Raw genomic sequence first — 26,614 nt, 5'->3', positions numbered from 1 at the left:
TCAGTGCTCCTTGGTAATGTGATTTTGAAAAATTGCTATCTCCTTGCAGGTTTTTCTGTAAGGATACTATTTTGGAAAAATCTAACAGCTATTCAGAGCTGATAGCACAGCTTTTTTTCTGCATGAAAAGAGGGCTGTCAGAAATTGATTGTAGCTGAATGGTTTTCAGACTCGTTTTCAGCCAGCTCCGAAATGTTTCATTTACCTAATATCCACTTTAAATCATAGTGGCTTGCCCCTCTGTTATCTGAGACCAGCCAGGCTAATACTGCTTCAAAGACCTCAGCCTCTACAGTAATGTACCTGAAATACTAAGACTCTGATCCTTTGGCTAATGAGAAATTGTGAATCTATGTTTAATTCTCTTAAGCCTGGAGAGAGAGAGAGATACCTATATATGTGTGTGTGTGTATGTATATATATAGTTCAATATTCATTGTTTTCATTTTTCTTTCATGCATTACTAAAGACAAAATTGAATTGCTGCTTACATACAACTCCTGAAAATAGTTCCTAAATACTTAACAGAAAGAGACTCTATTTCATGGAATCATAGGATGGTTTGGGTTGAAAGGGACCTTAAAGATCATCCAGTTCCAGCCCCCTGCCATGGGCAGGGACACCTTCCACTAGATCAGGTTGCTCAAAGCCCCGTCCAACCTGGCCTTGGACACTTTCAAGGAGGGGGCATTCACAACTTCTGTGGACAACCGGTTTCAGTGTTTTGCCACCCTCACAGTGAGTAATCTCTTCCTTACATCTAATCTAAATCTACTATCTTTCAGTTTAAAGCCATTACCCCTCATCCTATGCCTACACTCCCTGATAAACAGTCCCTCCCCATCTTCCCTGTAGGCCCCCCTCTCAATACTGGAAGGCCGCTATAAGGTCTCCCTGCAGCCTCCTCTTCTCCAGGCTGAACACCCCCAACTCTCTCAGCCTGTCCTCATAGGGAAGGTGTTCCAGTCCCCTGATCATCTTCATGGCCTCCTCTGGACCCGCTTGAGCAGGTCCATGTCCTTCTTATGTTGGGGGCCCCAGAGCAAGACACAGCACTGCAGGTGAGGCCTCACGAGAGCAGAGTAGAGGGGCAGAATCATCTTCCTTGACCTGCTGGCCATGTTTCGCTTGGTACAGCCAAGGATGCAATTGGCTTTCTGTGCTGTGAGTGCACAGTGCTGACTCATATTCAGCTTTTCATCCACCAATATCCCCAAGTTGTTCTCCACAGGGCTGCTCTCAATGCATTTATTGCCCAGCCTGTATTTGTGCTTGGGATTGCCCTGACCCATGTGCAGGACCTTGCACTTGGCCTTGTTGAACTTCATGAGGTTTGCATGTGCCCACCTCTCAAGCCTGTCCAGGTCCCTCTGGATGCCATCCCTTCCCTACAGCGTGTTGACCACACCACTCAGCCTGGTGTCATTGGCAAACTTATTGAGGGTGCACTCGATTCCACTGTCCCTGTTGCTGACAAAGATGTTAAATATATTTCCTCTACCAATGTATTCATTGCTTGCTTGCTTGCTTGGCCACATCTACATGGGGTATAATCAAATGTTCCAGATAATTTCACAGGTGCTTTGATGTGATGCCTATATTTACAATAATAGAAAAGAATGCTGCTCTCCAAGATGTACAGCATAGATCACCCTTAGCTTTAGAACATAGATATGGTCCTTCCTCTGGCTGCTGAGCCGTAAGTTCCTCCTAACAGCTGTGACTTTGGGCATTCCAGATATAACTCTGTTTCTCCTGCATATACAAGGTGGCTTTGTTAATGTCCAGAGAATGTTTGGATTGTCAGAGGCCCTTCTTAAATATTTCAGCCTCCATGGACAGGATGTTAGTCAATACAGTAACTTTAGAATAAAGCTGTGACTCACTCTTGCTTCTCTGGCAAATGCAAATACTTTGCTTCCCCTGTGTCCTTTAATTTGGAACAGGACAGTACCACAGATGGGCCAACGCATATTGTCTACTGATCTTATTTTTGATGCAAGGTATTTTGGGATTGTTATAGTAAGAAGGCTTTATTTATTTATTTATACAAGAGAAGAAATGGAGTATCTCAAAGGGCACCAGGAAACTAGTCCTTGGCCTTGAAATCACAGATGATTAATCATTCAGACATACTTCAGAGAGTTGTCTGTCCTGGCTTACTGCAACCTACATGTTCAGCAATACACTTGTAAACCTTGGAGAGCACTATCGGCACTAGCAATTCTCAAGTAGGCTTGGCCAAGATAAGCATAAAAAGCCACGTCTTGGTGCAGTTAACTTCACTTATGAAAGTACACAATTGCCCAAGACAGCTATTTCAGAGCATGCCCTCGTCTCCAGGTTGTGTCACAGAACGTTCTCTCTCTGATCAGAATTGTCAAACAACTAAACAAGCTTCCAAAACACCACATCCTTCCTTGCAGAAAACCATAGAAACAAATCCCCTCTAGGTATCAGTTCCCTGTGAGATGACTTGTTGCCTGGATGGACTTCCCAAAAAGCCTTCCGCCAGCCTGCGGGCAGAGGCCCTGCTTTGCACTGACTGCAGGCTTGGAGAGCAGGCAGGGGAGCTGCAGTGCAGGACCGCTGAGGCCAGTGTGCCCCACGGGGCTGACCGGGAGTTAACTGCAAGGCCAAAGCCGCGGCAGACAAACCCGGCGCCGCCTCAGGAGCTGCCCAGAGCAGCGTTCGCTGCCCCCCAGCGCTCCCCGGCAGACGCAGTGCAAGCACGGCGGCCTCCCACCGGCCCGGCTCCGCCTCCAACGCGGCCCCGCCCCCGAGCGGCCGCGGCCCCGCCCGTGCCTTTCCCAGCATGCAGCGCGGGGCGCCCGAACGGCCGCGTTGTACGTCCGGGGGGAGGGGCGGGGCACGGGCATCGCCTCCCTCCGCCCGCCACGGGCGCGCGAGGGGGGCGGGCCGGGAGACCGCGAGCGTGGCCAGCGGCGAGGAGGGGCGCGCGCGACGTCAAGCGTCACCCATCATCCTCCGCCAGAGAAACCCGGGCGGCAGCCAATGGGGAAGGCGTCCCGCGGGGCGGGGGGCGGCGCTCCGGGAGACCGCGGGGCGGGGCCGGCGCCGAGTTGCCGCAGCGCCGCCGCCGCTTGTAAACAGATCCTGCCCCACGTGACGCGCGTGCAGTACCTGCACGGGGGCACGGGCATTGTCCGCCGCGGCGGCAGGTTGATGACCAGCGGCGGCGGCGGGGTTCCTCGGCGGCGGGCTCCGAGCAGAGAGGAGGTGATTCCTCTCCGCCCTCCCACCTCACCCCCCCTTGCCGCCTTGGCGGGGATCCGGCGCATCCTCCCCGCTCGGCTCCTTCCCCGGCCCCCCGCCGCTAAGATGGCTGATGGTGGGCAGTGAGGCGGCGCGCGGGGCTGCGGGGAGCCGTTGCCGGCCGGTGCGCGGCGGGGCAGGCGGCGGCGCCTGACGGGACGGGAGCGGGGAGGGTGGGGGGTGCGTGTGGGCAGCCGCGCAGCGCCATGTCCGCCTTCGCCCTGGAGGAGACGCTGGAGGCCGACTGGGTGGCCGTGAGGCCGCACGCCTTCCAGGAGCGGGAGAAGCACAAGTTCGTCTTCATCGTGGCCTGGAACGAGATCGAGGGCAAGTTCGCCATCACCTGCCACAACCGCACGGCGCAGCGCCAGCGCAGCGGCTCCCGTGAGCTCCGCCGCGGCGGCCCCGCCGGCCCCGAGGCCAGAGCCGCCCCCAAGGCCGGCAGCCCCGCGGCGCGTAGGGACGCCGGCCTGCTGCGGGGCTCCCCGCGTACCCGCGCCGAGGCGTGGCTGCGGGGCTCCGAGCGGGGCGCCGCGGCCGAGGCGCTGCCGAAGAGTCCGCTGCGCGCCAAGAGCAGCCCGGCCCGGAGGCCGCAACGGGGCCCGGAGGCGGCAGGTGCCGCCGAAGAGATCGAAGTGCTGGATCTGAGGAAGGAGGAGGCGGCTGCCGCACTGTCTCTGCCGCCCTCGCCGCTGCCGGCAGCCGAGCCGGCCGCTCCCGACGCGGAGCCCGCGGGGGAGGAGTGCAGCTGGGCCGGCCTCTTCTCCTTCCAAGACTTGCGGGCCGTGCACCAGCAGCTGTGCTCGGTGAACTCGGAGCTGGAGCCCTACCTGCCTGCCTTCCCCGAGGAGCCGTCGGGCATGTGGACGGTGCTCTTCGGAGCCCCGGAGCTATCCGAGCAGGAGATGGACTCTCTCTGCTCCAGACTGCAAGTTTACTTGGTCCACAGCTTGGATACCTGCGGCTGGAAGATCCTTTCGCAGGTACTCTTTACCGAGACTGACGACCCCGAAGAGTATTACGAGAGCCTGAGTGAGCTGCGACAGAAGGGGTACGAGGAGGTGCTGCAGCGGGCCCGCAGGCGAATCCAGGAGGTGAGGCTACAGTATGGTCCAGATAACTCCATCTTAGCGTTACCTTTTCTTTACACTGTCACATCTTTTTAGTTTTTCTCTCGAGCTGCTCCCCTCTACTGCAGAAATCATCGAACCGTGGGGCAAAAAAAAGCACAGGAAAACTGTCTAGTTTAAAAAAACGAACAAAAAAGCTTTGCGAATCTCAGGTAGAAAATGAGGCTTAACCTTTCCAAGGCCTCTGGGGCCAGGGTTTAAGAAGGTGTAGATTTCCCTTGTTGTCTGAGTACTCAGTACTTTATTATGTGCAATCAGATGTGGATGTTTGTGAACAAGTATCTGATGGATTTGGCAAGGCCTCACTCACAGATTTTTGTTTTTGCATTGCTTTGCAGCAGGACGTGTTGGCATCTGAATTTTTCTGTTTAACGGGAGCAATAACATGGTGTTTATTTTGACAGTACAGTTTAGGCACTTGAGGCCAAAAAATTCTAGGTTCCTAAAAAGCTCTGGGCGCTGAATCTGGTATTCAAGTGAGATGATGTTTTCTAGTGTAATTAGAGTAACTACAGTTTTTGTTCAGCTGGTAAGTTCTTAGAGTGGGTGTTTTCAAAACCAAGCTGTCAGGTCCTAGCAGGTATTTACTGCGTTGACATTGCTAGTGTCTGGCAAGACCTGGATGCTTCAGGACACACCCTCTCTCTCGTACCATATACTGTTTAAACAAAAGTAGTTGAAGTTCTGCTAATTAACTTGTAGCATCGGTGTGTGAGAATTTTTTTCACATCCTGGTGGACTGAGGTATATGAGGACTTGGATTTCCCCAGTGTAAAAGTAGAGTTTTACACTTGTTTTTGTTTCAGTCACCTCTGACCAGAATGTACCAGGGTCTGTCTAGTTGTGACTATGTGTATGAATCAGGTTATGGAGTTGTTTATTTTTGAAAATGCCATCTAAATTCTGTTGTACGCTTATAGGTCAAGTTTGGCTGCTGTGGCTGCCGGTGTATATCCTACCAGTGTTGTATGTTCAAAGATGAATGGTGATGAACGTTTTTCCCTTGATGGAGTATGTGCTTGCTGTCTGTTTTGATGGCAGATAGTTTTGAGTCTTTGTAGGATACAGGCTGAGCTTTTCCTTAGTTACTGGAGTTACAGAGTTTGAGAAAATTGTCTTTTCAATCTTGAGATCATGCTAGGAGCATCCAAGTGTAGCGTTGTCAAGTAAAAATTTATTTACAAATGGTTCTTTTAAGGTATATAATTGTGATTTTTCTTTTTTTATGGCTGTTTAAAGGACTGGATTAATCCTTGCTAATTTTGGTATACAACTGGTAATTAGTCTGATAGTCCTCTGCAGTAGTTTTAGTCCAGAGAATATGAAAACATACTGTCCTTTGCAGGACAAAGAATGTTTGACTGCATGACTGCTTGAGAGTGCGTGCTAATTAGCTTGACTTAGCCTTCAGCTCAGCAGTTTTTATAAAGACCTGAGCAGGGCAAGAGAAGTTCCTGTTAAACATGTGGAGTTTGGGAACTAGGTACCTGACTCAAAGCACATGATGGTTTTGATGAAACACTAATTAAGAATTACTGAGCAAGCTTCTTGGAGAATCTCAACTTCTATTTTGTTTGTGCTGGTACTATCGGCAAAAAAGAGATCAGTTATCAGGAGGCAATGCAAGCTTTATCTGTCAAGCTCTCTAAAACGACATCTTACTCCCTGTTGATGTTCAGGACATGGTGCAGACAAAATAGCAGACCCGATGTTTGTGTTTGGCTATAGTACAACCTTCGTTTCCCATGGTAACCAATCCAGTAGTGTACCTAAAGTCAGTACAACTGTACTTCTGTCTGTCAGTTGTGTAAATCGATCCTTCTTTAATTAAAGGTAGTTCATGTTTAAGAAAAGAAACCAACAGAATGACCAGCTCTTTCCCTCTTGGCTCTCAGGTTTCTCTTTTCCTTACCTTTTAGTGGTTTACTTTGGCCACAGGAAATGTCTTTCTTCTAAGCAAATACTGATACTGTTTGTCATTGCAATTCTAAGCAAATGAAGCAATGGATGATGGGTAGTGTTTGGTATTTATGAAGTAAAGGGTTTTTTGTACTTTAAAGAAAACCCACTGAATCAATTTTTCATCTCTCACTTAAATTTACTTTTCTATCTGTGCGTGAAGTCTGTCCCTTAGCTGTTTGCAGGAGTGTTGGATTCCTGCATTTTTAAACACTTTTACCTCTAACAAGAACTTTTGGGATAAAGGGGCAGTGATTGAGCAGCATTGGTAACCAAAACATATAGGAGAATAATGAATGTGGAGGGTCTTCATTAATATAAAATTTTGCAAAATAGATATTTACAAATCCAAGACCTTGGCTTAATATCTTTAAATATGCCTCTGCCATTTATAATTATTTCGTATATGACTTTTCTCCAGGACAGATTCCTCTGTGCAGTTAGAGTACTACTTGAGAAATGCTCACAGTTTCTGCTGATTATATTCTTTGGGGCGGAGAAGCAAAGTGGGCAACAAAACCTCCCATGTACATTGTTTCAGCATCCCCTGTTTGGCCATCTGTTGCTTTCCATAAGTTACACACAAGCCCGTTTATTTTCACAGCAGTTGATAATTGTTATTTTTTCTAATAGATGTTTGTCTCAGTTATCAACCTTTAATAAGTCAGAAAGGTGTTGCAAGTAGAAACAGATACAAGATGAGGAAGAAAAGTAGTTGTAGAGGAACTGTGTTATCTGGAATTATTTTCTTCTGTATAATTTGCTGTTTTGCACATCTATTTTTTTTCAAATAAAACTATTCTGGAATAGTTTAGGAATTTAATTATGTTAAAGGATATCTAAAGGATATCTAAAGGATATCTAAAGGATATCTAAAGGATATCTAAAGGATATCTAAAGGATATCTAAAGGATATCTAAAGGATATCTAAAGGATATCTAAAGGATATCTAAAGGATATCTAAAGGATATCTAAAGGATATCTAAAGGATATCTAAAGGATATCTAAAGGATATCTAAAGGATATCTAAAGGATATCTAAAGGATATCTAAAGGATATCTAAAGGATATCTAAAGGATATCTAAAGGATATCTAAAGGATATCTAAAGGATATCTAAAGGATATCTAAAGGATATCTAAAGGATATCTAAAGGATATCTAAAGGATATCTAAAGGATATCTAAAGGATATCTAAAGGATATCTAAAGGATATCTAAAGGATATCTAAAGGATATCTAAAGGATATCTAAAGGATATCTAAAGGATATCTAAAGGATATCTAAAGGATATCTAAAGGATATCTAAAGGATATCTAAAGGATATCTAAAGGATATCTAAAGGATATCTAAAGGATATCTAAAGGATATCTAAAGGATATCTAAAGGATATCTAAAGGATATCTAAAGGATATCTAAAGGATATCTAAAGGATATCTAAAGGATATCTAAAGGATATCTAAAGGATATCTAAAGGATATCTAAAGGATATCTAAAGGATATCTAAAGGATATCTAAAGGATATCTAAAGGATATCTAAAGGATATCTAAAGGATATCTAAAGGATATCTAAAGGATATCTAAAGGATATCTAAAGGATATCTAAAGGATATCTAAAGGATATCTAAAGGATATCTAAAGGATATCTAAAGGATATCTAAAGGATATCTAAAGGATATCTAAAGGATATCTAAAGGATATCTAAAGGATATCTAAAGGATATCTAAAGGATATCTAAAGGATATCTAAAGGATATCTAAAGGATATCTAAAGGATATCTAAAGGATATCTAAAGGATATCTAAAGGATATCTAAAGGATATCTAAAGGATATCTAAAGGATATCTAAAGGATATCTAAAGGATATCTAAAGGATATCTAAAGGATATCTAAAGGATATCTAAAGGATATCTAAAGGATATCTAAAGGATATCTAAAGGATATCTAAAGGATATCTAAAGGATATCTAAAGGATATCTAAAGGATATCTAAAGGATATCTAAAGGATATCTAAAGGATATCTAAAGGATATCTAAAGGATATCTAAAGGATATCTAAAGGATATCTAAAGGATATCTAAAGGATATCTAAAGGATAGCATAAAGGATAGCATAAAGGATAGCATAAAGGATAGCATAAAGGATAGCATAAAGGATATCTAAAGGATATCTAAAGGATATCTAAAGGATATCTAAAGGATAGCATAAAGGATAGCATAAAGGATAGCATAAAGGATAGCATAAAGGATAGCATAAAGGATATCTAAAGGATATCTAAAGGATATCTAAAGGATATCTAAAGGATATCTAAAGGATATCATAAAGGATAGCATAAAGGATAGCATAAAGGATAGCATAAAGGATAGCATAAAGGATAGCATAAAGGATAGCATAAAGGATAGCATAAAGGATAGCATAAAGGATAGCATAAAGGATAGCATAAAGGATAGCATAAAGGATAGCATAAAGGATAAAGGAGCAAATTTTGTTCAACCTCATTTCTGAGAACTAATAAACTCTTGTTTGGAGCCCTTGTTCAGTATGTTTATGCCTGTCTAAAAAATTCCTTGGGTATTCAGCTAGAGGTCTAAGCTCCCAAATAGGGACATGATACAGAATCAGTTAATAAGCAGATAAAAAGATGTTGTTATTTCAACAGAGAGGATGCCATTGAATCCTTATTTGGGATTCCAGCTTCTTGGCCAGTATTTCTAAATCTTGAACTTTTCATCTAGAAGGCAGATAAAGTTTGTCTCTGTACTGCTTCTGCCAGTTTGCTGCCTATGTTCCTTTTATAACAGGGGAGTTTTTCTAGGATAAGTGTACATGTTTGTAAATTCTTGTGAGTATAGTAATATCAAAGATTATGTCATAGCTCTTTGTCAGTGCTGTGTTGGCAAAAGGTTGCGTGTAGTCACTGTTTTCCTGAATAGAAAGTGGTGTTAGTTTAAACTCTGGTTAAGAGGGTTTGGTGATTTAGCCATGCCAACAAACATATTCCATTGTAGGCTTATCCTTTTACTTATTCTTGCGTAGTGGGCTCTGAGTTTGGGAGGCCTATCTTTATATTGCCTACTTCAGCATCTTTGAATTAATGACACCTGTGAATCTCCCTGTTCCTTACAGCTTTTAATTGCCATGGCAGTCTAAAATTTGGTGGACAGTGGTCTGCAGGATCTTGAATGCCAGTTATAAATGCTTTTGGTTTCTTGTTGCTCTGTAAAACCTATGAATTCTAGTGTCTGCAGGCAGACTGTTTAAGACAATTTTGCACCTCTGTTCTCTGTGGGTTGAGTTGCTTTAATAGGACAGTTCAGAAACACTTTTTAGTGCATGATTGAATTCTGGAGAAATTCTAAGAACATCTTATTTTCTGTGGCTAGCTTAAGACTGCCTTGCGAGTGAGGATTTACTGTTATTTTAAATCTCCTTCCCCTGTATAGTCAGATATTTTACTAAGCATGAGGATAGCCGTGAAAACTTTTATCTTGGGTTGGTTAATTTTGTTTTGAAGGGGCTAGAGAGGCTAAGGAAAAATAAATAAGGAAATTTACATTTTAAAAAATCAGAATTTAAAAAAATATTTTTTTTGTAAAATAAAGGCTTGTCATTTTAGGCATTGGACGTTCACACCTGAATCATTCTGCAAGCATCAAACTCAATAGTAAGGGCACTGTGATACACACTGTGATGTGGAGTAGTTCCCCCTGTCCCTTTGCTGCAAATAATAAAAATCTTAAATCGCATGAATATTTTGTTTTCAGTGTTTCAGTGAGTTTCTGAATTGTGTTCTGTATAGTTAAATCCATGTTTAAAGTTAAATGCTGATGATATGGTATTACTGTAAGATGTGGTAGTAAGGTAGAGAGGGTTATAGCACTTGAGATTCTTGGACCCTTATAGCAGCAAGGATAATTAAATATGGCGCAGCTTAATCATATGGTGGAATCACAGTTGCTGAAAATCTAAGATGTGACGACATACCATTTTATAATATGTCCTTTAAAATTAGTTGTAGGAATCCAGTATTTACTTTCCTTTCTGTTTTAGAGGTAGCAGCAGATTGTTTCAGAGATCTATAGGCTGTGATTACAGGTTAATTAGATTTTTTTGTTTGTTTTGGTCAGCCTTTTTTTGAGATCTCTTGATACTTGTTTCAGATTTGAAGTAATTTGTTTCTCCTTCCCCCCCCCGCCCCTTTGTACAGTGTACTTACGGCGTATGTGTATAGACTTCATGTATTGCTTTATTAATGTCTTCAGTTTGACAAGAGCTAGCTGAAATCATGAGTACTAGAGCTGTATTTGAAAGCAGTAGGATGGTTAAAATAATGTTTCTTTAAAACATGGACAAGTTATATTTGTATACAAAGAAAATGACATCTGTTTCAAAAATTAGGTCTTCCTTGACAGAATTTAAGTCTTAATGAACAGTATCACTATATTCTACAGAATGTACTCTTATTCTCCATGTGTGACCCTTAGATAGTAAGCTTAGACTTAATTTTTAGAAACTGAAGACAGCAGCTAGCCAGTCTCATAGTTCATGTCTGCTTAAACTGGGATTGGGGATCCATTTGTGTCTTGTAGTGGGGGACTATTCTGCCGATTGTTTTATTTGATACTCCCCTTCAAAATTTGAGTTGTTTCATTTCCCTAGATGCAGAGGTAGACTTTCCTCTCTGTTTTAGCTGATACGCAGTTGCAGCATTTTCATATGCCAGCATATATTGAAGAGGTGTAAAACAAACTGTATAATAAACATTCTGTAACCCACTGTGCTCCTTGGGTTTCACAGCTCACTTAATTTCTTAGCTTTTAGAGATGGTGTTGCACTGTCTTTTCTTCATGTTTACCTTGGTTTTCTTGCATATTTTTTCTCAGATTTTCCAGCATAATTTTCTTTCTCTTCATTTGAATGTTCTGCCTTCAAATCAGTGCCTTTTAAAACCGCTTTCTTAATCCAGGAACAATTTTTTCCCTCTGCATTTCTGGCTGACATAGTATTACCTGGGTACATTTAGAATTTGAAAGGACATTCATTCTAATCACTTCATCTTTTTACATTTCTTTCTATAATATGACAAGACACTGCTTACAGAGGATTGGTAAGGTTTGTTCTTTATATATGTAAATATTGCTATTGCAGAGCTGAAGAAGGCACTGAAAAGCAGAGACTTTCAGAAATGCTGCACGTACATTTTTTTTTCTCTTTGAGGAGGTGCTTTTAACATTCCTTTTTTAATATTAGTAGAAACATATTGCAGTCGACCAGGTTATTGCTTAGTGGAGACAACATCAGTTGAAGTGAGGACTCGGTCCAACTAAAGATACATCTAGCAAAACTTTTTACCTTTTCAAGAGATGAAAACTTAGCCCTAAGGAATATGGTAGCAAAAGAAGATAGGACAGGTGAAGAGGGAAGAATAATGATTATATTCTTAAGATTCATATTGACTAATGCAGGGGTGTTGTATATCTGTATCTGAAGACTGCTATCTTCTGTCAATAGAGTAGGCAGTAGAATGAGGTGGGATGTTGAACCTGTTCCTTCAGTGGTTGAGGCTTAAACCTCTTCTTCCTTTATTTTCTCCAGAGAGGAATCAACTATTAGCATTTGGTGATACTTTTACCCTGGGTGATTCTGTAATGCCACACTGTATTTTTTTAATATCATACAAAAGCAAGAGAAGCAAATGAGCACGTACTGAACTCCGTAGAAAAACCTGCACCTAGAACGTGTTTTGTGATTTTGAGCAAGTGGAGTTACTCGGGAGTTGTCAGTAATATCATAGAATCACAGAATGCTTTGGGTTGGAAGGGGCCGTTTAAAGATTATCTAGTTCCAGCCCCCCTGCCATGGGCAGGGACACCTTCCACTAGATCAGGTTGCTCAAAGCCCCGTCCAGCCTGGCCTTGGACACTGCCAGGGAGGGGGCAGCCACAGCCTCTCGGGGAAACCTCTTCCACGGTCTCACCACCCTCACAGGAAAGAATTTCTTCCTAATACCTAATATAAGTCTGTCAGTTTAAAACTGTTCCTCTTCGTCCTATCACTGTACTCCCTGGTAAAGAGTCCCTCCCCATCCTTCCTGTAGGCCCCCCTTCAGTACGGGAAGGCCACTATAAGATCTCCCCAGAGCCTTCTTTCCTCTAAGCTGAACACCCCCAACTCTCTCAGCCTGTCTTCATATGGGAGGTGCTCCAGCTCCCTGATCATCTTCATGGCCTCCTCTGGACCTGCTTGAGCAGGTCCATGTCCTTCTTATGTTGGAGGCTTCAGAGCTGAACAGAGTCCTCCAGGTTGGCTCTCATGAGAGCAGAGTAGAGGGGCAGAATCACCTCCCTTGACTTGCTGGCTACCTTTCTCTTGGTGCAGCCAAGGATGCAATTGGATTTCTAGGCTGTGAGCACACATTGTTGGCTCATAGTCAGTTTTATATCCACTGATACCCCCAAGTCCTTCTCCACAGGGCTGCTCTCAATACGTTCATTGCCCAGCCTGTATTGGTACCAGGGTTTGCCCTGACCCACATGCAGGACCTTGCACTTGGCTTTGTTGAACTTCATGAGGATTGTGTGGGCCCACCTCTCAAGCCTTTCAAGTTTATGTAACATGGAACAGTTAGGTTGTATCTTCTCTCTTTCAAACAAACAAAAAAACCCTAGTTAAAATCAATTGTGAAATATTTTTAAAATAATGACAAGTTATTGTTTATTTGCTATGTAGCAAAAGCTTGTAAATAAGATACTCTGCTGATGTCAGCATTTTACTGAGTTAAAAATTGAGCATCCAAAAGTTTTGTCCTGCTACTGGTATTCAGCGTGATAGTGCTGTAGGGAAGGTGTGTCTGAGACTGACAGCATGGTTTAACCATGTAATGTATACTGATCTATTTAGAGTTTTTGAGGAAAGGAGCCAAATTTAATGGGTATTGGAACCATTTATTTGAACTCCTCTTCCACTTGCGTAGTACTAACATCACCGTAACCATTCAGAACAAAGATTTGGGGTAGTTCACTGAAAATCCCTGCTCTAAGTGCAGTGATGTTTAATAGCAAGTATGCATGGATGTTTTAAGAATGATGAGGAAAGAATTGTTGTGTCCTTATAGGAAGTAATAGTATGATCTCATGAGAAACCTGGTAGTGCTAATTGCTAGAATATGGGTTAGTCTTTAAGAATAATTGTTGAAGACCTTGCATAACTTGAAACAGGATTATAAAAATAAATAGTCCAGATTTGGGCAGAAGATTGGATGATTTCATAGTATCTTCCAGTCATAAATTCTATAAATTAACAAGGGAAATGTGGTTTTGTTTTAATTTGTTGTTGAAACTTGCCCAGTTTTCTGAAGAATTTGGGCCTGACATGTGAACCAAAGCATTATTAGTTTGTCTGAAAACTTCATGAAGAATTTTAACACATGGTAGTGGATGTTAATTCAAAAAGTTTCCACAAATGTCTCCTTGTTCACTGGCTCTTGCTTGTCAACTGTGTCCATTATTATTAGTAACCTCTTACTAGAGACTCATCTGTGCAGTTTGGATTTTGCTTTTGGAGTAACTCTTACAGTCATAGGCAGAAAGTTGTTTTGATGTGAAGACAGCTTCCTTGGCAAGCTAGTTCTTGAAAATCATTCAGAGCTGTTCAGAGTAGATGTAAATAGAACACTGGTCTATGACTCTGCCCACCAGTTGCAAATGTTTTGGCAGAGGTGGTTTTCAGTTAAAAACCTTACACTGGTAAAACCCTATCTCTGGATTTCCTTTCTATCCTTCTATGTTTGTGGTATTTATGTAATAGAAGTTCTCAAATTTATGGACTTTTTTTTTGTTACATATGGGCCAGACAAACATTACTCATTCAGAAAAATTTGAATGCTTAGTGGACTTTTTTTGTCAATAAATTGCTCTGGAAAGGTGTTAAACACTTGCAGTTATTCAGCAAACTTTTTTGTTTTTTTTTCTGAAAGTAAATTCACTACCTGTGCTTTCTTAATGGAAATTTTTGTTTCTTTTATGCACTTATCTACTCTTACAGTACTTTTCAAAAGTCATTTGTAGACAAATGTTTATATGACCTTCTTTTGGAAAAAACATTATGATACTGGTGTGAGGGAACTAGATTTTTTTTTTCATTTGAAAAATGTTTCAATAATTGGTTAGCATTTGTTTGTGATGACTTGCAGACAATTTATGTGGGTCATCTAAAATTAGTAGTAACGTAACTTTGCATGTAAGTGTTGCGTCATGACTTGTTCTGAGCTACCTTAGGGAGAGAGCATTGTGAAAGATTTTTCAGTAACTTAGAATCATAGATTATTATGTTAGAAGAAACCTCTCTGGCTTTTCTGGTTGAATCCCATACTTAAAATAGAACTAATTTTGACTAGGGCTTTTTTGCTTAAAAAAACCCCAATCCAAACTTTAAATAACATTGTGTGCTTTACATCTGTGGCTTCAGAGCCCAAATTCTTCAGCTTTCAGTAATGTAATATTTGTTTATAATCATCAGTTGTCAGAATTCTAAGTTGTACCATTTTCTCAGTTCAGAGTAGTATAATTCAGCAAAAACATATGTGGGAGGAGTTTAAAAAAATCCCAAACTACTTGCAATATTGGAGCTATTCTGGAAAAGTTGAATTAATAGGTAAATGGTATGTATTATTTCAATGCTGTCTCATCATGCGATCTTATCATGCATGGATTTTATTTCTCCATAACATTTAGACTGTGCATGCTTTCCCTTTAATTTCTCCATGAAAACAGGAACAAAACAAAACCAAACAGGGAACACCACAGAATACAAGTCTGTGTTCACCTGATATTAATATAAATTGCTTTCATCTGAAATGTTGTGCTGTTATGAAAGAGGTTTAGTAGCTTGTTATTACATGACATCTGCTGTTAAAGTAAGAGGAAAACCAGTGTGTGAGATACGGGACTTCAGCAGTTACGTGATATCTTGTTTAGTCTGTTGTTAGTAATAGCGGGCTGTAAATGTGTTCTTTCTATTGGGCTTTTTTGGATGATGTATTCAACTTTTAAATAAAAAACTCTATTATTTTAGCTTAGAAACTTTAAAAATTGCATTTAGTCATGCAAAATGCTGTTTCCTTCTTAGACCCGCCTTTCAGTGATTTCTCCATTGTATAAGGTGATGTAGAGATTGAAATAGTGTTGAACTAAATCAGCCTTGAGAAATCAGAGGGCTGAGTTACCTATCATCTGTCATCCAGGGTTTAAAGGTGGTTCATCAGCCATGTTGTTGAAGGGAGCTGAACTGCATCATCAGCTTGCAAGAGCTGAAAGGGGGGGGATCTTGTCGCCTTCTGTCTTCCCCCCCTTCAGTTTTGTGTTCCTTCCTGTTATGCTTCTCTGTCCTTGCGGTGTGATGATTCAAATTAGTAAACCTCAGTAAATGAATCCAAGAGAAACTATAGAAATAGCTTCCTGCTGGATGCTCAGTTAATTTGTTGAAGGATCAGAGAAATACCAAAGCCAGTGCAGTGGAGGAAGAGGGCACCTGAAAGTAGAAGGAACAAGGGACTGGGGTGGAGCTGGAAAAAGAGAAGGAAGAGGAAATGGGAATTGGGATCACCTTTTGTTGCGGGCCATTAGCTCAGCTGAGCTTTAGAAGTAAATTTACATGTACCAGTGCTTTGAATCTAGTATTGTCACAATGCTTTTTAGATTTTTAAAGTCTAACATTAGATTTATCAGACATTTGAGAATATCTGCTACCATGCCAAATGCATTGTAAACTGGTGTTTTGCTGAGTAAGGATACCAGTTAAACTCAGACACCAGAGTGAAAAGAGCAGGCGTATTTTACTAGTGATAACCAAATAATGTAACGGAGTAAAACATGCAGTAAGAAAAAGCAGAATAATTCACCTAAAGCAACAAATATGAAAATACAGTGTAATGTATCAAATCATTACTACCTGAGAGAGAGAACAGTGATTAAGAAAGATCCATCAAAATTTGCATCCCTTACCATCATCCAGACCCGCAGTCGCTGGGCAGCCCCGGCTGCAGGGAGGATTTGGAGAGCCTGTCCTGGCCAGGGGGAAATCCTACGCGGTGCGTCCATCCATAGGTGAGGCTGCCAAAGTCGCTGTGACTTTGTCGCTGTGAGCGAGTCCAGCCTTATATACCAGAGATCGGCAAGCCAATAGCTGGCACCTTTATTTGAGCAGAAAATTTCTGGTTTCGTTCTCCTGTTGGATTCCACCCAAAGCCTGGCCAGGGCTCAGGAGGGGAGACCCAGGGAGTTTGACAAGGCCAAATACGTGGGTTATCAGCCCTGAACAAGGCTAAACAAGGCAAGTTGAATGCATTCTCTTAGCATATAATTCTCACTACTGATGATATTTTGTCTAAGCTGCATCTTTCACTAGCGAGCTTACATACTTTGTTAATGATTACAGACTAAGTTAGCAGCTTCAGCTTGGGGCTTGTTGTTCAGGCTTCAGTATTTCAAAGCTTTAGCACTTTTTACATCAGCATAGGTGGGTTGTTATAACTTAGTGCAATATCTACTAGCACAATGGTTATCAGTTATAAAATATACAGGATTCATCTATAGATCAGCTCTGGCTTGGGCCTGTTGTCTAAGCCTTAGCACTTCAACTGGTAAGAGTACTTATTCTGTGCTGCTGATGTGATTCCCATGAGCTGACTTCAGAGTTTAATTGATTATGCCTCTTTTTTTCTTCCCGCAAAATGTTCCCTTTCCTTTTTCATAAAAGAACCTTCGCTCTTTAGTGGAGTGGGTATTTAGCTAGGCCTGTGTCCTGATTGTTGAAGCTTTACACAAAGGATTTTAAGAGTAGCATTGCAGTGCCTGCTAAGTAAATATATTCATTGTATGCAAATATTAATTCGTTTAGACAGTTGTCAGTTTTGAGGCTCTTGAATATGTTTTCCTGACTAATAGCGTAGTTCAGAAACACAGAAGAGGAGAATCTGTGGACCAAAAGTTGGGGTTTTTTAATGGCACAGTTTTTATGGCACAGCATGAACACTTATGTAATATATGTCTTAATCTCTGGGTTTGGGGTTTTTTTTGATTGAACTCCTGCAGAAAAAAAATTACTTAGTACTCATTAGGACGTGCAAAAATAAGCTCTTTGCCAAGCCTTCAGGGTGAGGTGTTGCCTAGAAGTCTTTTTGATCAGAGTTACTGTGTTCCAACTGATAGTGAATCATTAGTGACTTTATTGTTTAGTTTTTGCCCCTTTCCAAAGGGAAGGAGTTGTAGAGTGCCATAGTAACTTTGAAAAACTTTATACAGACCTATTTTATTCCTCAAAGTACATTACAATGTAAATGCTTGCTTCTGTGTTACAAACAGCAGAAAAAAACCTAGCACTCCTGTACAATAAGCACTCCTATGCAATTAGCCCTTGTTTGCTATGATTTCTGTAGTTTATTTGTGGCTGTGCTATTCTAAGCAATATACTAAATACTAACAAATACGTGGTTTTTATAGGCACTCATTTGGCATGATAGTCTTAACTCAGGAATGCCACAACCACATCGCACAGTAAGGTAAGGTGATCAGACAAGTACCATCTTAAAAGCAACTTTACTGTGATGTTACACATTTGTCTTTGTTTACAGAAAAGGAGATGTATCGTTTTTAATTGTTGTCATCTCCCTCTTGATCTTTCAGAAGAGATCTGGTGTGCCATACATTGTTGTCAGAGTTGGCAGCTTTAAGCCTGAGCCTTGTGATATTCCAGTGTTATATATATACATACAGTTCTGCTGAGATTTCTATTTAGAATTTTGGGTGGGAGGAGATGAGTTGCATTGTTCAGTAATGATGCATACATGGAAATAATATTTTGGCTCATTTAGCTACATTAAAATGCTACTTCAAATTTTCTTAGCCAGTTCATTTTTTTCCTTTTCTAAGGACTTGTATTATAGGTAGTATATTGAAGTGAGGTGCATTTTGGTAGGCAGTGCAAATGAACTTGACAAAAGTAATTGTAACTGTCCAAGGAGCTGTTAACATAGGTATAAATGAAGGTAAGTGATACAAATTAAAAGAGGCCAGGCAATCTGCAGTGTGCTGGTTTTAGTCTTCTGGTGTGCTCTCCTGTAGTGGGTTGACCTTGGCCACAAGGTGCCCACCAAGTTGCTCTATCACTCCCCCTCCTCAACTGGACAGGGTGAGAAAATAGGGTGAAAGGCTTGTGGGTTGAGATAAGGACAGGGGGATCACTCAGCAATTGCCATCACAGGCAAAACAAATTTGACTTGGAGAAATTTAATTTATTGTCAGTCAAATCAGAGTAGGATATTGAGAAATAAGAACAAATCTATAAAACGCCTTTTGTCCACTCAGTAGGTCGTTGATTGCTTTGTGTACCATTTGTAAACTGTGTGTTTTTTCAAATAAGTTCAATGTGGAATTCACTTGTTTAAATCTTTAATCTTAAGAGGTTAGACAGATGTAGTGTTAGTTCCAGCATCTCATGCTGGGCAGCATTACCTTATTTGATTATGCTATCCCAACTCTGTATCCTTCAGATGACTTGAGTGCCAAGAGTAAAATACAGTTTAGATCTGTGTTGGAGAGTCAGGCTTTGGTCCCTTGCTGTTCACCTGCTACAATAATGCAAATGGTCTTTGTGTACTACCAAAGTAAGGATTGTTGATGGCAATGCAATCATGCAAACAGAAAGCTGAATGTCCTGGCAAGGCTTGATGCTTTAAGCAGAACAGGTGACAATTAAATACAGGACCATGTGTGTAAGAGAGACAAAAGCAGTCTGCCTGTAGCGCAGATTTCATGTAGTTGAGACTCCTGCTCATTACCAAGATGTGGGAGTGTGTTTGCTTTTAGCAAGATTTTTTTTTTTTTTTGTCTGTTTAAAGATAGCTTAAAAAGAGAGAGAATAGAAACAACTTTAAGCACATTCTGGTATAAGAAATAAGTTCAGTTGCTAAGAATTTGCATGTACAAATTTTATGTGCTATGGAGCTTTACTTCTTTGGAACTCATTGTCTGGAGCTCATTGCAAACTATTGCAAATGTATCGGTGGAAGTGTTCTGGTATTTTACTCTTGGCAATGCTGTTCAATTGAAAGGATGGAGTATCTAAAAAGTATCTGTAGTACTGTACTTCTCTGAAAACAGCAATCCTTAGTTTTACCTGTGCTATTAAATATGTTCCTTCAATTAAAAATCTTTAGAATTCTTCTTGCAAATGGCAAGTAATACTGTCAGGCTTCAGAAAATCTAAATCCATAGGAAAATAGGGTATTCTGTAATTAGTACTGTTTCAAAAATACCAAGAAGCTTAGGAAGAGACTGAAAAATATCTTTATGGCCTGTTTTCACTAAAAATGTGTTGTATTGCAATGTTTCTGTAAAACACACAAAATAGGAATAACAGGGAAAGTTTTGGGAGTAGTAGCAAGGGAAATCTAAGACTTGACTCTTCAGTGATTAAATCAAGCTTTGGATTGCACTCCCAACTGAGGTCAACCTACACATAATTATACTATCTGCTGTAACATTTTTAAAGCTTTATGGACAAAATATTTTTTTACAAAATGCTGAAGAAAGAAACAATCTTTGTAACACAGTTCAAATATACGTGCTGTTAAATGGAAAAAAATGTGTTTCCTGCTGGTTAGAGTCTATCTGCATAATAGTTGCCTGAAATGTATGGATTCATTTAGTTGTGAACAATGTAACATCTGTGAAACATGATTCTTAAAATAAATCCAGTATTCAATGGGTATAGCACTAGTCAGGCCTGTACAGGATGTTACTCTACCCTCCTCCACCCACTTCTTTAAACAGTATAATTAAAAAATTGTGAAAGTCAAAAATTCATACCAAGACTGTTGAAGTTAATATCTGTGCTGAGTATTAATCATGAGTGGGGCATAAAATGTGCCACAAATTTTTTTCATTTATTTTATGCTAACAGCATGAAAAACGGCATGGTTTTAAGGTACCAGGTTGGTTTAGGCATTTGGCCAGTTTAACCAGTGTCTCCATCTTACTAAAAGGTTTTAGCTGAATTTTAGTGTTTCTAATAGTGTATTGTATAGGCATTGCTTGTGTGGAAGTAGGAACATACACAGTTAAACTTGTGGAGTGCCTGGTTTACTTTATGACATTATTAATTCAGAGGATTCTGTGCTAGACCCAGTGTTATTGTTATCTGATAGTCTGAATACTGTCTGGATGACAGCCAGCTAAAAAAAATGCTTCAGCTGATTTTGATACAGGACAGGAGAGCTTCCACTGGACTGCTTTATAGAGCGAAGTGGGAGAGGTCCTCTGTACAGCCAGTTTAGCGCCATCTGTCTTCCGTGTCAATGCGCCCCCCTTTAGGATTGGTGGCAATGAATCAACCTGGACTCTTTATCAGGCTTACAGGGCTCTGTCTAGAAGCAGAATCAAAGCTATCAGTCTATTCATACCACACTGTATTGGTGAAGACTTGATGATTGGTTCAAAAAAGGTTCAAAAAAGCGATCAGTTCCAAAAAGCTTGAGAGAATAGTCTGACCTTTCTGTATTATTTTAAACTGTCTACAAAGAATCATAGAATCGTTTAGGTTGGAAAACACCCTTAAGATCATCAAGTCCACCACTAAACCATGTCCCTAAGCACCACATTTACACATCATTTAAATGCCTCCAGGCATGGTGACTTAACCGCTTTCCTGGTCAGCCTGTTCCAATGCTTGACAACCGTTTTGGTGAAAAAATTTTTCCTAATTCCAATCTGAACCTCCCCTGGTGCAACTTGAGGGTGTTATCCTCTTATCCTATCACTTAGTACTTGGGTAAAGAGACTGACACCCACCTCACTACAACCTCCTTTTCACGTACCTTTCAGGTAGTTGTAGAGAGCAATAAGGTCTCCCCTGAGCCTACTTTTCTCCAGACTAAACAACCCCAGGTCTCTCAGCTGCCCCTCACAGGACTTGTTCTCTAGAATCCTCACCAGTTGCTCCTCTTTGGATACGCTCCAGCATCTCAATGCCTTTCGGAGCGGGAGGGGGGAGCAAAACTGAACACAGTATTCAAGGTGTGGCCTCACCAGTGCTGAGTACAGGGAGGTGATAACTTCCCTGTCCCTGCTGGCCATGCTGTTTCTGATATAAGCCAGGATGCTGTTGGCCTTCCTGGCCACTTATCATAACTATAACTTCAAATGCATGTCATAATTTCTCTGTGTTTTTCTTTTCAAAACTGGATTTTTTCACATTTCTTTTAGTTTCTTCTTTCTCTTATGTAACTTTTAACCTAAGTGAAATCTGAAGCAGCAATTTTATGGTGTTGATCTGACAGGACAAAATAATTTCAATGTTCTTTTGCACTGGTTTGCAACCTTTGTAGGAAAGGTTAATATTCAGATGTTTTCCACCAAAACACTGTCTGAATGACCCTGTAGAAGAACATGTTAATGGTAGGATATAATGAGGCTGTATGTAACCAGTGTTTGCAGGTTGGTTGCATTCCAACTTGTTTTGACGAATATTCCTATTCACTAATTCTTTGGCCTTTGCACCAAACGGAATAAGGTGGTACTCTCTGGTTTCCAAATAATTTTTCATGTTTTGTTATGGCAACTGTAGTTTAAATGAAATTTCATCACCATTTTCATTCAGAAAGGTCTTCATTAGGCACAGGAGATGAATTCTGTGTACATCATTGCCTTAGGAAGGAAGAATGGCTGTTTACCTTGTGTTAATAATTGAAGAATATATATATTCGGTATGAATAATCTGCCCTCACTTGTATTTTCTTATTGGGGATTTGGTATTTCTGGAGGAGTTGAGAATTAGGTTTAGGATTGGGGTAACCCCAGCAGCAGACCAAACAGGACTGGATGTGGACAAGACCTTCAAATGAGGCCCATTTACTTAACATCTGTATGGCAATATGTAATGATAATTCATTACTTTATCCATATCATTTCCAGTGATGGATATGATTTCCCCTGAAAAACCAACTAAGTACTTGCTTATAGTGTCCTTAAGATGTCTTTGTACTACACTGATGGCCATAAAATTCAAATGGACCTTCATTTCCTGGCACTTTCCTTCAACTTCTGCAAAGTTTTGACTGTCTTCCAGAATATTAGAACTATTAAATAGGCCTTAAGAATCGTTTGTAAAGGAAAAAAAGCCCTGCATTGTATTGTTCTGTTCTTGGCATGAGATTACCTTTCAACAGAGAATGTTAAGTAATAAATATTCTCTGATTTTTGTAATTTTTTGTTGCTCTTTAGAATTTGTATTCTAGTAGAATAGTAGTGTTCCATGATGAAACAAAGGTGTACATTTATTTAATGAGAAGATACTAATAGTCTCAGAACTAAAGAGAAATTAATATTACAGTGTGCTGTAGAGCTGCTGCTAATAATAGAGACCCTTCTTACAATGGATTGCTTGAGAAGAAAGGTTTGGTTTTTCAGTACCTTGACAGAAGGATAATTACAATTTGGGTATTGCAAGAGGGTTTTCTAATAGTATGAGGGAGAAGTAGGAGAAGGCTTAGTATGGAAACTCTCTTTTTAGGCACTAGAAAAAAGAGGACCTGAGGAAGAAGGTGACTTTATAGACTAGATGGTTAAAAGAGCTACTGGGCTGGAATAATACATGAAATCTGTAGGGAGTTAGGGCTGAAACCCAAGAGCATCTGGGATGACTTCTGTCCCTATTAATGCAGTTTGTTATGTCTGTTTAACCCTGGAAGTTCATGAAATGTCAGTTTTGCAGACTGCAAGCTACAAACCACTACCCAGTACTTTCAGTGAGAACTCAAATGACACAGAATATTACGTGTGGCTGGAAGAGAGTAGAGGGCGTAGCAAAGGACCTTGCAGTAGGAGCAGTTTCCGAGGTGAAACTGTTTAGGTAATGTAACAGATTGCCTCTTGCTGCTGAAGAATGTCACATCTGTTCTACACCATCTCTCCCAGTCCTTCTATCTCTGCTAAGCCTTGCTGAGGGAAAGCTGTTTATGGCTTGTCATCTGACCATTTTTTTTAACGCTGAACATGTAAATAAAGCTACTGTGAGCCTCTCTGCATTCTGCCCTGGATTCTCTCTCTAATCTGGGCCAATCTTTAGTACTTCAAAGGAAGCTGAGGTGGGGTTATGGGGATCTTCAGAAGCTTCACATTTACACGGGGATCTTCACAGGAGCTTCAGAAACGTCACATTATTAAGAGAAAATTTTTCTTGTCAGGTAACTGAAACACAGCATAGTAGACAGTATGGTCATCAAGAGGATATAAATGAACCAGACACCAAAGGCCTGTTGACTAAAGCTTCAATTTCTAATCTGCAGTTCCCTCTATTTTGTCTTCCAGTTACAATACTTGATGCAGTTGAGTATACTGAGAATATTTCATGTAGGCTTGGCATCCAATTTGAATGAACAGATAGAAGATACAATGTGCTTATTCCATAGCGTTCCTAATCCCTGTAAACTTTATTTAAACTTTGACTGTGAATATATGCTTTTGAGATAATAGTATAAAGGACAAGCGACTTTGAAAATTGTATGAGAGGGGAATTAATTTCAGATAACCTTGTCTCTAAATACATCAGGTACTCCACATGTCTGTATGAGATTAGTTTTTGTTGAACATTTGAATATTCTTTTAGAAATGGTAAAAGCTTTCCAGTACCATGTGAGGTCTGCCCAGGCAAATGCCCCAAATAGATGCAAAACAAGTGTATAAATTAAAAACATACATTGTAGCAAATTGTTAGAAACAGATAAATTTTTGGCTTCATAAGAACTAAAAGAAGGAATGGATGATGTTATGTTTTCTTATATGAATTAAAACAAATTATTTTACTCAAGTATTTTTTTTTAAAGCTTATAATACTTATTTTTATTTTTTAAGAAAAATCTAATGGAACCTTTGTGCATTTGATTTTCATGCGTAAACTATTTAGGCTAAAATCACAAGCTGGAAGGCAAAATTACTAGAAAAGCACATCACTGTTTTGTTTCATATAGATTCTTATCTGTGTCTGGAGCTGCACTGTTACATGGGGCTATGTGGGTTTAAAGTACAGACAGGCCAAAAAACTCCCAAACCCAAACACCAAAAAACCTAGAAGGATCAAAATGTGACTTGTTCTCTTTTGTTTTCTTTCCTATCACTCCTTCCCCTGCTCCAACCCAGCCCCTGACACCTGAAAGTGGGAAATGTGTGGAGTAGTATGTCTGTTACTACATTATAGATTGTTGTACTAGGTTGATTTTTATGCTGTCTTTGTGCTCATATTCATTGCCTTCCATAGATTTTTGGAAAGAAAAAATCAGTGATAGTGCTTGCACATTTTGAGTTAAGGTTGTCAGAGACATGCTCATACTTGATTGGCTAAATTCAAGATCTAGGTGGGGATTAAGATTTTTTTTGTTTGCTTAGCTGAGATGATTTTGTGGCAGAGGGAAGATCACACAAGAGGATGGGCTGAAAAGTATTTTTTAAATGACTGTCACTTTTATCAGGAATGAATACATTCACTAAAATTCTACTTCTACAGCTTCTTGAAAAACATAAGAACACTGAAAGCATGGTAGAGCTGCTTGAACTGTATCAAATGGAAGATGAAGCCTACAGTAGTCTTGCAGAAGCTACTACAGAGCTCTACCAGTACTTACTACAGCCATTCCGAGATATGAGGGAACTTGCGATGCTTAGAAGACAGCAGATAAAGGTATGGTAAAGGTAACTGTACTTTTTATTAATGGAAAAGTCATGCTTCTTAGTTACTGTTTACTACTTGTATTATGCAGTATATGCAGTGGTGGTTTCTCCACTAGATGTTGACCCTATTTTTCTGGTTTCTCCACTCAGAAGAGTGCTTGTGAAGACTCAGTGTAGCTAACCACCACCTGTTTATCCTACTGTGTTTGACTGTTCAAATTCATTGCTGAATTTAGTAAGTCAAACTTACAATTTTGTGATTACTGGGAATACCAACTAATATATAAAACAGATATATATATATGGTATCTATACTACTGTTAATACTTTTAAGATTACACAGGAGGTTATTTTTCGTCTTAGTTTTCTGAGATAATCTGGTAAACCATGAGAAGCGAGTAGCTTTTCATCAAATGTTGTGAATCACTTAAACATTGAAGTGTATTAGAAGTATATAATTTATTGTAACACTTTAACAGTATGTTTTCCTAAGAGTTAAAAAAGTATAGCCAGCTGAAGAATACTACATTTTGGTATAATTTTATAATGTGTATATTTGTCTTGTTTAAAAATAATTTAATTTTAAATACTAAATCAAAAATAAAAAATATAATCTTTATTGCATCTCAGAAGTACTTTTGATACAACCATTAATTCCTGCGCAGATTATTAAGGCTATAGCCTTCTGATTCTTCTAATATATGTATTGTAACATAGAAGTTAAAATGGGTTTGTTTCATTTAATCTGTATTGGAAATGTCAATTTATCCCAGTTTGACACCTTGTTCATTTAGCCAACACTGTTTTTAATGGTTTCAATTTAAGAATTTTTTTCAGATGTATTATGGTTGAAGATTATAAACGTTACATTTATTAAAAAACCTTCTTCAAAGTGTCATGAAATAGTTCCTGTTTTATTTGAGTTTTTAGCAGAGGACAAGATGATTTTGTGTTTTTGTCAAACAAGAAAAGGTAAATGTATTGAATAGGAGATATGTGGTTTGTTTTTTGCTGTTTTAAACCTCCATAACCTCTTGAATATACCTCCTTTTCTGTTTTTCCTGAAAGAATAACCTTGGTAAATTTCAGAGACATGTTCTTGTGGTTGATTATTTCAGTCCTACATAGTTGCATCTAATGTACGTTAGGTTCTCTTCCTGACTTGGCAATTTTTGAGTTATAAAACGTCATCTGTGTTATGTGGTAGTGAAGATGCCATCTCTTGTTTTTCATTTCACTGAGAAAGCAGTACTTGTATCTACGATTACTATATATTACTCTGGGTAGCTAGAGTAGAATTGCTTCATAAATAGAACTTGTGTTTGAAATGGTTTGTGTTAATTTGCCTATGTTTTTCTGGCAGGATTAATAATGGAACAAAGATCCTTAGCTTTCGATAAATCTTTATGGCTGGGATTAGCTCTGTTTTCATGCACAACAAGTATTTCAGGTGCTTACTACCTCAGTGAAATGGGAGCTGTGAATACATAATACTGTTCACATATGAAGAGTGACAATGACAAGGACAAAAGTTTG

At 40.0% G+C, this 26,614-nt stretch overlaps 1 protein-coding gene across 2 annotated transcripts in view; it reads left to right on the top strand.

Moving 5' to 3' along the window:
- The first annotated feature begins 3,126 nt into the window (after positions 1-3,126).
- JMY (junction mediating and regulatory protein, p53 cofactor) overlaps positions 3,127-26,614 on the top strand; it is a 65,808-nt gene continuing 42,320 nt past the window's right edge. For both annotated transcript variants that reach the window (XR_012635531.1, XM_074932105.1), the window contains exons 1-2: positions 3,127-4,370; positions 24,915-25,088. Coding sequence is in view for 1 of the 2 variants with exons in the window: in XM_074932105.1 (XP_074788206.1) it covers positions 3,483-4,370; positions 24,915-25,088 (1,062 nt within the window). In the remaining variant the exon portion in view is untranslated. The remainder of the gene's footprint in view (positions 4,371-24,914; positions 25,089-26,614) is intronic.

Source organism: Athene noctua, chromosome Z, assembly GCF_965140245.1.
Source record: "Athene noctua chromosome Z, bAthNoc1.hap1.1, whole genome shotgun sequence".
Taxonomy (NCBI): domain Eukaryota; kingdom Metazoa; phylum Chordata; class Aves; order Strigiformes; family Strigidae; genus Athene; species Athene noctua.
The sequence above is the reverse complement of the archived record's forward strand: the minus strand, read 5'-3'. Positions and strand labels throughout refer to the sequence as shown.